The following is a 15,910-nucleotide window of genomic DNA, read 5'->3' on the forward strand; positions in this document are numbered from 1 at the left end:
GAGATAGGAGAGGAAGGGTGCATGTGTCTAGGCCTCCTGGTTTTGTTAATTGGTGCTCATTCCAGAGAAGATACTAACTTCTCTTATCTTTATAACTGGAGTTGTTGTTTAATCGCTAAGTCATGTCCAACTCTTTGTGACCCCAGGACTGTAGCCCACTAAGCTCATCTGTCCATGGGATTCCCCACCACTCCATACTGGAGTGGGTTTCCATTTCCTTCTCTAGGGGATCTTCCCAACCCAGGGATCAAACTCAAGTCTCCTGCACTGGCAGGTGGATTCTTTACCACTGAGCCATCAGGGAATCCCTTAGGACTGGAGGCAGTGGTATAAATCAGAGCAAGATGCTCACAAAAGCTGGGAGTAAGACTGAGAGAGTTATCTCTTCGAATGTTTATCTTTCAAAAGTTGACTTGCAGGTGCTCAAAAAAAAAAAAAAACACTCTGGGTGGTAGAAGATTTACATGGAAAGGGTGCAAAAAAAAAAGGATTTATAATGCAAGCTTTCAAAAATAATTGTTCTAAGATGGGGTTCAGAGGGCTGTCTGCCTATCATCAGGTTGTGGCTGAGACAAACAATGAATTCTGACAGCTTCATGGAGTCATGGAGCTTTCAAAGGCAGGCACTGTAAGGGGGCTGAGGTCATTCTAGGGATGCTGATATGAGTTTTTAGAAACTGTACTATTTGTCCAAGTCTTTTATTGGGTTGAAAAGAAGGGGATGGGGAGAGGATTTGACAATGAAATTGTTTTTGCTGAGAATCTGCAGTTTTTATCGGCTAAGACTGAGGACTAGTTGAAAGATTAAGAGATGCTTGACTGGAATTTGGTCAATGAGAGCATCTTTCTCAGGTAACAAAAATTTGAAAGAACCTGCAGGATGATAGGTTTAGGGTTAAGGGGAAATTGGCAAGGGACAGTGATACAAATATTGCCATTCAATTATACATGTTAAGTTGTATATTTCAGTGTGAATTTGCATTTATCCTAAAATCTATGACTTAATTCTAAAGGTAGTATCAGAAAGAGACATTTGAATAGTGAGAGAACAATCATACTTGAAATAAGCAAAAAGCATTGTAACAATTTTTTTCACCTGCTGTGTATGATGACATTACTTTACAGTAATTCTCTTGAAAAAGAATGTCAATTGAACTAAAATGGGGCAAATACTTTGAAATGACTGCTATTTTGAAATGATTATGATTACAGGTGAACAAACATACTTGGAGGAACCAAGAAAAGAATTTATTTTTTTCTTTAAAATAATACTAAACTTGAATTAAATTCTTAGAGACAACAGTTAATGTAGTCATTTTCCTTTTCTTATTGCTGTAATATCTTTTATGGTGACAAATATGAAGAATAGTTGGCCCATAAAGAAGTTTAAAATGTGCAGAGAATAATTTTGAAAGCCTTAACTTTCCAGTCCAAATTTTTGAACTGGGTGAATTTCCATAGAGAACAAAACATATTAGAGCCATATAAGAAAATATTATTGCAATTTGCAAATCATTGAACAATATTCCTTTTCAGTATGTCTAAAAATACACCTAATTGAACAAGCTTTGAAAACTACTCAAATATTTTTAAAGCCAAGGAAGACAAAACTTATTTTGTCCTTATTAATAGACATCTAATATAATAATATATAGCAAGAGTTAATATCATGGTTACAAAAATAATTGCTGGCTATTTTTGTCAAGTGCATAAATATGACATTTTGAAATTTCCCAGGTGGACAGATACTAGCTCAATTTAGGGACAGTTGTGTGCTTCTGGATGATTTTGTTAAATTTTATTATTCAACACATTTTTTTTTAACTGCCTACTCTATGCTAGGCACTTTGTTAACTATGGAATATACATGGTAAACAGAAAGGATGCTTGTATATTCTCATACATCCTACAATCTTGTGATGAAATAGAATGATAAATGAATCTAAAGTGTAATTATAAATTATAAGTGCTTTAAAGAAAAGTGCTCTTTCTTTATGAAACTATTATCATCTGTGCAGTCAATGTTAGTTGCTCAGGTCAAGTATTTTTGTGTATTGTTTATTCTATTTCCATAGCCTCATTGAATTAATAATAATAACAAATATATGAGGTACAATGTATAATTTACCTAAATAAATATCTGTAGTCAGTAAAGGACAAACTAATCCATTCTGGATTATAATTCTAAATCAGGCTATAGATGTAGAAAACAGTATATAGATATAATACATACATACATATATGTGTGTCCCTGTTTACTTATAAACATTGTGATAATCAGATTTTCAGATTATCAGTGTATGTGTGTCTCTTTTGGAAGCCCCAAAATTCTGATTTTGAATAATTGCTAGAAGACTGAGCACAATCTTTCCAGTAATAATAGAAATACTTAACTCACTTTAGTTCTATGGAGTACAATAAAGTGTACTGCAAAATTTAGAGAAATGCAAATTTTCCATTCCTAATTTATATCATTAGCCTGTGCTATGCTCGTCATGTCTGACTTTTTTCAGCCCCATAAAATATAGCTCACCAGGCTGTCCATGGGATTTCCCAGGCAGGTACACTGGAATGGGTTGCAATTTCCTTCTCCAGGGGATCTTCCCAACCCAGGGATTGAACCCACATCTCTTACCTCTCTTGCACTGGCAGGCAGATTATTTACCACTAGCACCACATGGGCAGCCAATTTGTATCATATAGAATTCTATTTGATCATTGGATAAATTTTTCATCATCCCTACCCCTTTAGGACTAAATTTAAACAAAAAAATCTGAAAAATCTTTCTAAATTTATTTATAATCTTTAATTCTAGATTTAAAGAAATGAGTTCAGTGATTAGCATTTAATTGAACAAAACAATTAATATTGCCCTATTATCTGTTCCTCTTCTTTTATAGATGAATGTTCACTGAACAATGGAGGCTGTAGCAACCACTGTTCTGTTGTTCCTGGAAGAGGAATTGTCTGTTCATGCCCTGAAGGGCTTCAACTTGGCAGAGACAATAAAACGTGTGAAATTGTAGATTATTGTAGCAACCATCTAAAGTGCAGTCAAGTGTGTGAACAGCACAAGCAGACAGTCAAGTGCTCATGTTATGAAGGGTGGAAGCTGGATGTGGATGGTGAAAGTTGCTCAAGTGTTGGTAAGTAGATGTATATTTTGCTATATTTAAAAATAGCAAGTGGTGTGTGTTTCTGTATTGTGTATCTTGCTATATTTAAGAATGGATATTGAGAAAAAAAAAATCCAAAAACAACTCAGATAATTACTAATGGATTTGATTAATTTTAGAAAAGGCATTAAAGTATAATGCACCATATTAGACCTATGCCAAAATCTTTTGGACAAAAAAAATTACAATAATCCTTTACCATTACAAGCCATCTGATTATCTTTTTGTTAAATACCTGCTTTTGTTATCTTTCTCCACAGGCACTTATTTTTCTATTCTCCAAAGCTTTTACTTCTATTTATATGTAAGTGCTTTTTATAACCCCATAAAATCTGTCCCTGTCCCACACTTCATCTGAGTCTCTGTGCTTAGTCATTCATATCCAAGTTTCTGCAACCCCATGGACTGCAACCTGCCAGGCTCCTCTGTCCTTGGGGATTTTCCAGGCAAGAATACTGGAGTGGGTTCCATTCCCTCCTCCAGGGGGTCTTCCCAAACCAGGGATCGATCTCAGGTCTCCCACACTGCAGGCAGATTCTTTAGTTTGAGCCACCATCTGTATCTCTGCTGCTCTTGAAAACAACTTAACTCTGGTTGTATTCATCTTTTGCTTGCACGTTTAAGACATTCTGCTGATTCTCTAGGTCATATTCCACAGTAGGAAAAGCAAATGAATGCTATGGAACATGCCCAAATTTGAAATCTTATCCTGTAGCTGGCAATCATAGTGTATTTGACCCCAGGCAGGTAACCCAAAACTTTTGAGCTTTGGTTTTCTCATCTTTCAAATATCAATGCCCACAACAACATGTTGCAAAAATGACAAGAAGCACTTTTACTATGCCCCACACTCATTCAGTGCTTAGTGAGTGGTGGTTTCCCATTAACTTCTCTAGATTATTAGTCTGAGTCACTGGGCACTAAGAGGTCCATGGATAGAATTGGAGAGGGTCCATGAAGTTTCTTAAGGAATAATTGTACCCTTTCATTTTCTGTAATCTCTCCCTAAAAGTTAACATTTCTTAGAGTTGTGAACATATGCCACAGAACAGTTTCTGCAGCAACAATGACTATGTCTTTGTGAAGTGACCACTGTGAAATATCACTGTGAAGTAATAGATATATTTATATCATGTTAACAATTGTTGCTAATATCTCAAAATCTCTCTTACTCTCAGGCTTTGAAAACCACTGCTCCTTCAGTAATGGGAGTCATTTGACCCACTGCTGAATCTTGTTACCAATGTGTTAATTTAAAAAAGCACATATATTCCCCCATCAAAAACTGTTTTTGTTGATATGATAAATGTATTTGAATATATTTGATTCTTTTTTATTTATTTTTGTTATACTTTATTCTAACTGTTTTTGGACTCTAAAAATTTCTGATTAGGAGTACCCAGGCTTCATCAGGCTCCAAGGAACCCGTATATCATAAACATTTTTCATTTTGTTTCTTCTACTTAGATTGTACTTTCCCTCTTTGTCTCTAAAAATTCTGGATATTTTTAAAACCTTCTAGCACAAATCTTTCTTCTTTAATGGAGTCTTCTTCCAAACATGCTAGCTCTCTCCACTTATTTCTCCTTTCTATATATAGAATTTGTCTAAAGAAATATATGGTCACATTTATTTATTTATATTTTTATCTCCTTCCTTTACTCTTTACTTCTCCAGTAAAGTAATAGGTGTCTTGAAGTCAGAAATCAAGTTATAGATTTTTTTTGTTCTACATAGTATCCAATAAAGTAATATGCATTTAAAAGGATGATTTTCTCAGAGAATATTAAATTATTTTATTACTTTATTTCAAATGATGTCTTGTAGTTGTTTTCTCCTGTTAAAATTTGAGTCCTAGAAGCATAAATTTAGCAAACATTCATTTGACTTGTTCTCTTACAGAATTCTTGCACAATGTAATTAGCAAGAAAAATAGCAGTTTATTGAAATAAAGATAACCATTTCATATACATGTTTGGAGTAAGGGAATGATAGATCAAACTTAGATATATAATCATGTTTTGCAAGAGAATTGGCTCCATTTCTGATTTTTGGATATAGATGACAAAATGATTGACTTATTATGGCTTTGTACTCTGTGAAATCAATACTCTATGAAATCAATTTAACTCAAGTTAAATATTAGAATAATTCAACTTTTGAATATAAGTTACCAGGTGCAAAGGTAACTCTTCTAATGAATTGACCCCTTCTACTGTCAGCTCAGAAAGAAAATCCAATAGTACCATATCATTTCTCACTGTTAAGATTGCTGTTTATCACACCTAGCTTTGTTTATAATTTAACAGAGAAGCAAAATGATATTTTATCTTTTAAAATTAGTATGGACTTTTGTTTGCTGGAAAATTTCTGATTACAGTTTTGATTTCCATGCTTGTGATGGGTCTGTTAAGATTTTCTATTTCTTCCTGGTTCAGTTTTGGAAAGTTATACTTTTCTAAGAATTTGTCCATTTCTTCCAAGTTATCCATTTTATTGACATTTAGTCCCCAATAGTAGTCTCTTATGATCCTTTGTATTTCTGTGTTGTCTGTTGTGATGTCTCCATTTTCATTTCTGATTTTGTTGATTTGATTCTTCTCTTTTTTTTTTTTTTTTTGGTGAGCCTGACTAATGCTTTGTCTGTTTCATTTATCTTCTCAAAAAACCAGCTCTTAGCTTTGTTGATTTTTGCTATAGTCTCCTTTGTTTCTTTTTCACTTATTTCTCCCCCAAGTTTTATGATTTCATTTCTTCTACTAATCCTGGGGTTCTTTACTTCTTCCTTTTCTAGTTGCTTTAGGTATAGAGTTAGATTATTTATTTGACTTTTCTCTTGATTCTTGAGGTAAGCTTGTATTGCTATGAACCTTCCCCTTAGCACTACTTTTACTGAGTCCCATAGGTTTTGGGTTGTTGTGTTTTCATTTTCATTCTTTCTATGCATATTTTGATTTCTTTTTTTATTTCTTCTGTGATTTGTTGGTTACTCAGAGCATGTTGTTTAGCCTCCATATGTTGGTATTTTTAATAGTTTTTTTTTTTTTTTCCTGTAGTTGACAACCAATCTTACCAAATTGTGATCAGAAAAGATGTTTGGAATGATTTAAATTATTTGAATTTACCAAGATTAGACTTAAGGCCCAGGATGTGATCTATCCTGGAGAAGGTTCCATGTGAACTTGAGAAAATTCATTGTTTTGGGGTGTAATGTCCCATAGATACCAATTAGGTCTAACTGGTCCAGTGTATCATTTAAAGTCTGTGTTTCCTTGCTAATTTTCTGTTTAGTTGATCTATCCCTAGGTGTGAGTAGAGTACTAAAGTCTGTCACTATTATTGTGTTACTGTTAATTTCCTCTTTCATACTTGTTAGCATTTGCCTTACATATTGCTGTGCTCCTATATTGGGTGCATCTATATTTATAATTATTATATCTTCTTCTTGTATTAACCCTTGACCAGACGGCTTCACAGCTGAATTCTACCAAAAATTTTGAGAAGAGCTAACACCTATCCTACTCAAACTGTTCCAGAAAATTGCAGAGGAAGGTAAACTTCCAAACTCATTCTGTGAGGCCACCATAACCCTAATACCTAAACCAGATAAAGATGCCACACACACACAAAAAGAAAACTACAGGCCAATATCACTGATTAACATAGATGCAAAAATCCTTTCCATGATCAAGTGAGCTTTATCCCAAGGATGCAAGGATTCTTTAATATTGGCAAATCAATCAATGTGATACACCACATTAACAAATTGAAAGATAAAAACCGTATTATTAGCTCAACTGATGCAGAGAAAGTTTTTGACAAAATTCAACATCCATTTATGATGAAAAAAAAAAAAACCCTCCAGAAAGCAGGCATCCAAGGAACATAGCTCAACATAATAAAAGCCATATATGATAAACCCACAGCAAACATTATCCTCAATGGTGAAAAATTGAAAGCATTTTCCCTAAAGTCAAGAATAAGACAAGGATGCCCACTCTCACCACTACTATTCAACATAGTTTTGGAAGTTTTAGCCACAGCAATCAGAGAATAAGAATAAATAAAAGGAATGCAGATTGGAAAAGAAGAAGTAAAACTCTCACTGTTTGCAGATGGCAACATCCTCTACATAGAAAACCCTAAAGACTCCATCAGAAAATTACTAGAGCTAACCAATGAATATATTAAAGATGCAGGATATAAAATCAGCACACAGAAATCCCTTGCATTCCTATACACTAACAATGAGAAAACAGAAAGATAAATTAACAATTCCATTCACCATTGCGACAAAAAGGATAAAATACTTAGGAATAAATCTACCTAAAGAAACAAAAGACCTATATATAGAAAACTGTAAAACACTGATGAAAGAAATCAAAGATGACACAAATAGATGGAGAAATATACCATGTTCATGGATCAGAAGAATTGATATAGTGAAAATGAGTGTAATACCTGAAGCAATCTATAGATTCAATGCAATCCCTATCAAACTACGAATGGTATTTTTCAGAGAACTAGAACAAATCATTTCACAATTTGTATGGAAATATGAAAAACCTTGAATAGCCAAAGCAATCTTGAGAAAGAAGAATGGAACAGGAGGAATCAACCCGCCTAACTTCAGACTATACTACAAAGCTACAGTCAGCAAGACAGTATGATACTGGCAGAAGGACAAAAATATAGACCAGTGGAACAAAATAGAAAGCTCAGAGATAAATCCATGCACCTATGATCACCTTATCTTTGACAAAGGAGGCAAGAATACACAGTGGAGAAAAGACAATCTCCTTAACAAGTGATGCTGGGAAAACTGTTCAACCACTTGTAAAAGAATGAAACTAGAATACTTTCTAACACCATGCACAAAAAATAAATTCAAAATGGATTAAACATCTAAATGTAAGACCAGAAAGTATAAAACTTCCAGAGAAAAACATAGGCAAAACAGTCTCTGACATAAATCACAGCAGTATCCTCTATGACCCACCTCCCAGAGTAATGGAAATAAAAGCAAAAATAAACAAATGGGACCTAATTAAACTTAAAAGCTTTTGAGAAATGAAGGAAATTATAAGCAAGGTGAAAAAACAGCCTTCAGAATGGGAGAAAATAATAGCAAATGAAGCAACTGACAAAGAATTAATCTCAAAAATATACAAGTAGCTCCTGCAGCTCAATTCCAGAAAAAAAGCTACCTAATCAAAAAATGGGCCACAGAACTAAAGAGACATTTCTCCACAGAAGTCATCAGATGGCTAACAAACACATGAAAAGATGCTCAATGTCACTCATTATCAGAGAAAGGCAAATCAAAACCACCATGAGGTACCATCTCATGCCAGTCAGAATAGCTGCTATCAAAAAGTCTACAAACAGTAAATGCTGGAGAAGGTGAGGAGAAAAAGGAACCCTCTTACACAGTTGGTAGGAATGCAAACTAGTACAACCACTATGGAGAACAGTGTGGAGACTCCTTAAAAAACTGGAAATAGAACTGCCATTTGACCTAGCAATCCCACTACTAGGCATACAACCAAGGAAACCAGAATTGAAAGAGACACATGTACCCCAGTGTTCATCGTAGCACTGTTTATGATAGCCAGGAAATGGAAGCAACCTAGATATCCACTGGCAGACGAATGGATAAGAAAGCTGTGGTACATATGCACAATGGAATATTACTCAGCCATTGGAAAGAATGCATTTGAATCAGTTCTAATGAGGTGGATGAAACTGGAGCCTATTATAGAGTGAAGTAAGTCACAAAGAAAAACACCAATACAATATACTAATGCATATATATGGAATGTAGAAAGATGGTAACAATGACCCTATATGCAAGATAGCAAAAGAGACACAGATGTATAGAACAGTCTTTTGGACTCTGTGGGAGAAGGCAAGGGTGGGATGATTTGAGAGGGTAGTGTTAAAACATGTATATTATCATATGTGAAGCAGATTGCCAGCCCAGGTTCAATGCATGAGACAGGGTGCTCAGAGCTGGTGCACTGGGATGACCCTGGGGAATGCGATGGGGAGGCAAGTGGGAGGGGGGTTCTGGATGGGGAACACATGTGTGCCTATGGCTGATTCATGCTGATATTTGACAAAAACTATTACAATATTGTAAAGTAATTAGCCTCCAATTAAAATAAATAAATAACAATTTAAAAATAAAAATAAAAAATAAAATTAGTATAGAAATCTTTTCCTGCTAATAATTTAGCACTTTCCTAATATACAGTATACAAAATACCATTATCATCATTTATATTGTTGCAGATAATAAAGGTTTTGTTAGGCATTAAAATTTATTTTTTATTTAAACCAATTTTCATATATAAAAAGAAATTGATTCTGTCTTTTTTCCACATCATTTCTTTTTGAAAAGCCTACAGCAAATTCATAGTTCAATAAAATGAATTGACTATTAACTATTGGGCTTTAAAAGTAAAATTTCTTTTTTCTTGCTCTCTTGTTCCTTTTCTCCATCATTCCTGAGAGCTTCTTTTTAAAATGTGTTCTATTTATTGAATGCAATATCTGTGATTAATCTTCTTGACATTTTAAAAATAAAATAATACTACTCTTTATGTCTCAAATTAGAAGTATGACTCACTCATTTACTTTCCTCTTGAATTTTCCTCTGTAGTTGTCTCATGATTTTCTCTTTTCTTTTCTAATAATTCCTTCCTAAATTTTTGCACTCTGTCCTTGGCTGAATTGCTGAGCTCATTACTCTATTTTTTCTAGGTTCACTTTTGACATTTTATTAGTTAACTATAATAAGATTTTCAAAAGACTTTTTTATGATTGTTATTTTTTATTTAATATGCGTGTAAACCTCACTTCTCTTAGGCATTTGGATACTTTGTCAGCTCTTTAAATATTCCCTCTTCAGTACATATTTGTTAATCACTTTTCTCCTAAGTATTTTATTTTTACTTAAAATAACCCAGAATACTTCTACTGACTGCATTTCTTTTTTATCTCTGGTTTCTTCACCGTCTGGCAGGTAGGCTACTTATAAATTATCATCAGCATGTTTCTAATAACATCAGAAAGAACATAGTAGCATCCCTCTTTTATTTTCTGTTGGCCTGATTAGGTTAGATTTACCCACAAATATATTTCTTTGTTTTTAATCACAGTATCTAAAATGTTTTTAAGATTATATTTTAAAATTTATATATTTTTTTTTTAAAAGAGATCATGGATATAAATAAAAATGTATACACATAGTAACCACTTATTAGTACATAGTAACCACCTATTAGTATCACCTATTAGTCCATCACCTAAACTTTCTACAGTTATTTTTGAAGGTCCATTTTATTTTATATGTTTTATTGAGTTATAGTTGATTTGGAGCTCCATTTATTTCTTTTTCTTCAGAGTTCCATGTATTTTATATTTTTATTGAGTTATAGTTGATTTTCAGCTCCATTTATAACTTGTTTTTTTTTTTTTTTTGCACCCAAATATTTATTTGCATCCAATATTTTTTTGCACCAAACTTTAGTTCTACAAAAAAAGCATCTGTACTGCAGCACAGAGTTACACATATTGTCTTGATGATGGCAGTACTCACTCTGGCCTAATTTTTGTCATCCTCCTGTTTCTAAATTCCAGTAGTTGGTGATGGACAGGGAGGCCTGGCATGCTGCCATCCATGGGGTCGCAGAGAGTCAGACATGACTGAACTGAACAGTTCTACAGCTTGTGAGAAGTAAAATATTAAAAAGTTGAAGAAATGTGGTGTTTTTATTGTAAAGGGAGAGGGTAATCTAATCTGGAAGATGAGAATTAATGGAAAGAATTTAGTGAGAATAAGAACATAGTAAGAATAAAATGATGTTTATAATTTGATGGTCTATCTTGGAGAACAATGGAAGTTAATGGTGAAGAGATCAGGAGAATGAATTTGATGGTGGGGCAGGGGGGTGGAGGTGGTGCAGGGAGGACATTTATAATCTGCTCATCCATTCCTTTATCTGTCCTAATAAAGTGAGATTTATGCCTGTCAGTCTATATCTGTGATTTTAAAATAAGTCTTTATTATGAAAAGAACCTCAAATCCTTCAGCCTGCCATTCAGGACTTTCTTCATTTTTGTTCATTTAATCTCTTCAATGTGATGTGTCGTTTTTCTCCACTGTGGGTTTTCACTCCATGCACATTATTTCTGATTTCATCATTATTAATGATAGCAAATGCATGATGGCCAAGAATGTATGAGGTACTTTCATATATATCACTTCATTTTGCTGTCTCCTTCATGTACACTTCTCACTGTCATGTGTGACTGTCAAGTATGATAATATCTTCTGCATTCTCTCTGAAAACTTGAATCCTATACTCTATTCACATCTCTCTCCTCTGTAAATCATTTCTTTCTCTTTTTTTTTTTTTTGCTTTTTATTTATTTATTTATTTTATGGAAGTATAGTTGATTTACAATATATTAGTTTCAGGTGAACAAAAAAGTGGTTCAGTTTTATCTATATTATTTTTCATATTATTTTCCCTTGTAAGTTATTAGAAAATATTGAGCATAATTCCTTGTGCTATACAGTAGGTCCTTATAGTTTGTCTATTTTATATTATATATAGTATAATATAGTATAGTATATAATATATACTATATAATATAGTATAGTATAGTTAGTCCTCAAATCCATATGAATCATTTCTGGAAGTTAATTATAATATTGTTGATAGCTTCCATTTATCAAGTATCTAAAATGTTGTAGGTAATTTATTTGTAGGTAGGTAATATACTTTGTATACCTATTGAAACTAAGACCAGAAGATTACTTCATTTACTCAGAGCCTGTGGTAAAGAGATGCTGCTGCTAAGTCACTTCAGTCGTGTCCGACCCTGTGCAACTCCATAGACAGCAGCCCACCAGGCTCCCCCGTAGCTGGGATTCTCCAGGCAAGAACACTGGAGTGGGTTGCCATTTCCTTCTCCAATGCATGAAAGTGAAAAGTGAAAGTGAAGTCGCTCAGTAGTGTCTGACTCTTAGCGACCCCATGGAGTGCAACCCACCAGGCTCCTCCATCCATTGGATTTCCGAGGCAAGAGTACTGGAGTGAGGTACCATTACCTTCTCCAAAAGAGATGCTAGAGAAGAGCTTTTGAACTTCATTACTCATGACTCCAGGAACTTTTACAAGCTGTTCTGAAGATCCAGTTCATCTCTATTTACTATGTGCCCTCAAATTCCCATGATGTCTTTGAGTAGTCTGTTGTATAAGCTTATGTCTATTACTTACACCTAAACTTTTTTTTTTCAAAGGAGAGGTTAAATCAAATTATTTTATGCTTCTTTTGAAATATATGAAAATTGTGTAGTAAATGCTAATTGAATATAAAAATGCCCTTTATTACTTAAAATACCAATATATTTTCACTATGTTTTTACCATCTGTGCTATGAGTACAATTAATATGTTGCTTCTAACCACGATGTATAATCATGTGACATGTAGTACCAGTTTCTGTTTATCCATTCTATCACATAGGTTCACTCAAATCATCTCTGATCTTTACACAAATACCACTGCCATAGACATAGATTTATCTATGTTTTTATAAATCTGCTTGAAAATTTTCAAGACTAAAGTACCCAACTCATGGGATGTACTTATATTTACTATGAATAAGAACCAGTTGTTCTTCAGAGTGACTGAACAGACTACATCTACACCAGCAATACATGTCCAAAGTTCCCACATCCTTGCCAGCTCAAAATGATCAAACATTCTAATTTTTTTCTGCAATATATAGGAGTTAGGAGTATAATGATATTTTTCATTGCTTTAGTTGGTGTTTTTTCTTATTATTTATATATGAATTTGGGCATTTCTCTATATACCTGTTAGTCTTTTGCATCTCTACATTTAATTTGGTTATTTTCATGTTAAGATTATTGCCTTCCCTTATTGATTCAGAGAAATTAGCCATCCGTTCTAAATTTTAGACATTTCAAGCATCTCCATTCAGTTATCCATCTATTAATTTCATTCACATTGACCTTTGTTAACCAATTCCACTTTATTGTTCTCCTTTTTATTCACTTCTTTCTTTACTCCATTTCTTTTCTTCTTTCAGTAATAATTTTTATCACCTCCATATTCAGTGTCTTCTGGGCTAGCTATTTATTCATTGATTCTAATAATAAGGCCCTGGGCCATGTCATACAATCCCTTACCCCAGTGCATTTGCGGTCAAGCTATTTTGTTTTTAATGGTTTACACGTTGTGTGTGTGTTTTTTTTTTTAAGGTTTATTTATTTATTTATGTTTGGCTGTGCTCGGTCTTCATTGCTGAGCATGGGCTTTCTCTAGTTGTAGAGAGCAGAGCCTACTCTCTTGGTGTGATGTGTGGGCTTCTCATTACTGTAGCTTATCTTGTTTTGGAGCGCAGGTTCTAGGGTGTGCAGGCTTCAGTAGTTGTGGGTCCCAGACTCTGGAGCACAGGCTTAGTAGTTGTGATGTATAGTCTTAGTTGCTCCGCTGCATGTGGAATCTTCCTGGAGCAGGGATCAAACCCATTTCCCCTGCATTGACAGCCAGATTCTCAACCACTAGACCACCAGGGGAGCCCTGTGCTCATGCTCTCCCTCTCTCTTGGTCTCTGACTTTCTCTTTCATATACACAAACAGACATCAAATGCAGATTCTTGCCACTTAAAAGTCTGTTCTACCCTTCCTTCTATAGATTCTGTCCTCTCCCTTCATATATATCACACTTCAGTAATGCTTGACTAGCATTCATTCCCAGCATAGCTAGAGCTGAATTAATGGAGAAAAGGTAGCAGTAATATATATTGAGCTAGAGAAACAATAGACCATTTATTACTTAGTGAGTTTCTACTGTGTAAAAGAAATGTATCTGATATGGGAAGAGAGAAATCCAAATAAATTCTTATATATGAGAGCAGAGAAGACAGTAAAAATTCTGAAATAGAAGGAGAGAAAACACTATAGTTATAATATCATTTTGTGTTTAATATTATATGTATGAAAAATAATTAGGAGCTATTCATATAGAATTGCTAGCTGTAGAGTTATAATCACAGTTTACCCTAAGAGGACCATAGAGGGACTCCTTTCCTTAGACAAGTCATCCATTGCTTTCATATTCTATCTTGTAAAAATTATTGTGCAAACCTGAAATGGAAATAAAAGAAAATCAAAGAAAAGAGATAGAAAATTACAATATTTTGAACATTTTTAAAAAGCTACTTCTGATGTGCTGTTTATAAACATGAAATTCATTACTATAAAATGTAAAGTGTAAGCTTATTTTTTGTGTGTATGTAAACTCATAATATGCTAAAGTAGAAAAATTCCAAGCCACTTCTTTGTAGAGTGTAATGTACCAGTCTGAGCTGTTAAATTCAGTCACTTACTAGACAGGAGCTAGTATACTGGAAAAAAAATTGTTAGAAGACTGTAAAAATGATAACTGTTTCACATTTTGTTGATACTCATTTCAAATCAAGTTTGCCTCAAAAGAATTTTATATATCTACATCAAAACTAAATCACTGAAAATTTAATCGTGTTTTATTGTTAAATGTTTTATATAGAGTTTTTGTTTGTTTTCATTAAAGAAAAGACCATTGTGAGACCTGTAATTTTAAAACTAGTCTATTTTTTTTAATTTCAAAGTCGTTTAAAACTAGTCTTTATAATTTCCCAGTAGTATATAAAATGGCATACTGGGTTATTTATTTTAGCTTTCATTATTCTCTCAAAGAGAAAATAGTAACAACAAACCCAAAGAAGTTTTATTTTAATCATCTGTTTTTCTATATTTTATCAATTTCTGTAGTTTTATTGATTATAGTCTTCCTAATTCCTGTGTGTTAGTTCCTTTTATATTTTTTGAATTATTGAGTTGAAATATTATTTTTTGTATGTTTGAATACTCTAGTCAACTAGTGTAAATATACAGAGAAGAAAAACATTAAATTGTCAGAATGCTATATTGTCTTTCTTTATGTAGATAGGAAAATTTTCAGAGTTGAGTTTAGTTATACAGAGTAATCAAATGAAGTAAAAATACATGATTTTTAGTTAACAGTGGACTAAAAATAACATGTACAGTTCATTACTTTTTATAAATTTCCACATTTATTACCATATTTCTTTTTTCTTATAACAGATAAATTGAGATACACAATTCAGTGGTCTATAGTGTATTTAGAGAGTAATACAACTGTTACTATTGTCTAATTTTAGAGTATTTCAATCGCCCTCAACAAACCCCACAGACATTAGAAATTACTCCCCATAAATACCTACACGTGACTCTGGCAACCACTAGATTATTTTTTGTCTCTGTAGATTTGCCTATTTGGACATTGCATAGAAATGAAATCAGTTCAGTTCACTTTAGCCGCTCAGTCGTGTCTGACTCTTTGAGACCCCATGAATCGCAGCACGCCAGGCCTCCCTGTCCATCACCAACTCCTGGAGTTCACTCAGACTAATAATGTCCATTGAGTCAGTGATGCCATCCAGCCATCTTATCCTCTGTCGTCCCCTTCTCCTCCTGCCCCCAATCCCTCCCAGCATCAGAGTCTTTTCCAATGAGTCAGCTCTTCGCATGAGGTGGCCAAAGTACTGGAGTTTCAGCTTTAGCATCATTCCTTCCAAAGAAATCCCAGGGCTGATCTCCTTCAGAATGGACTTGTTGGATCTCCTTGCA

At 33.8% G+C, this 15,910-nt stretch overlaps 1 protein-coding gene across 1 annotated transcript in view; it reads left to right on the top strand.

Moving 5' to 3' along the window:
* Positions 1 to 15,910, top strand: part of LRP1B (LDL receptor related protein 1B) — a 1,972,098-nt gene that overhangs the window by 1,178,952 nt on the left and 777,236 nt on the right. The window contains exon 23 of the mRNA XM_068968462.1: positions 2,902 to 3,147. Coding sequence (XP_068824563.1) covers positions 2,902 to 3,147 — 246 coding nt within the window. The remainder of the gene's footprint in view (positions 1 to 2,901; positions 3,148 to 15,910) is intronic.

The sequence above is a fragment of the Capricornis sumatraensis genome, chromosome 3 (assembly GCF_032405125.1).
Source record: "Capricornis sumatraensis isolate serow.1 chromosome 3, serow.2, whole genome shotgun sequence".
Classification (NCBI taxonomy): domain Eukaryota; kingdom Metazoa; phylum Chordata; class Mammalia; order Artiodactyla; family Bovidae; genus Capricornis; species Capricornis sumatraensis.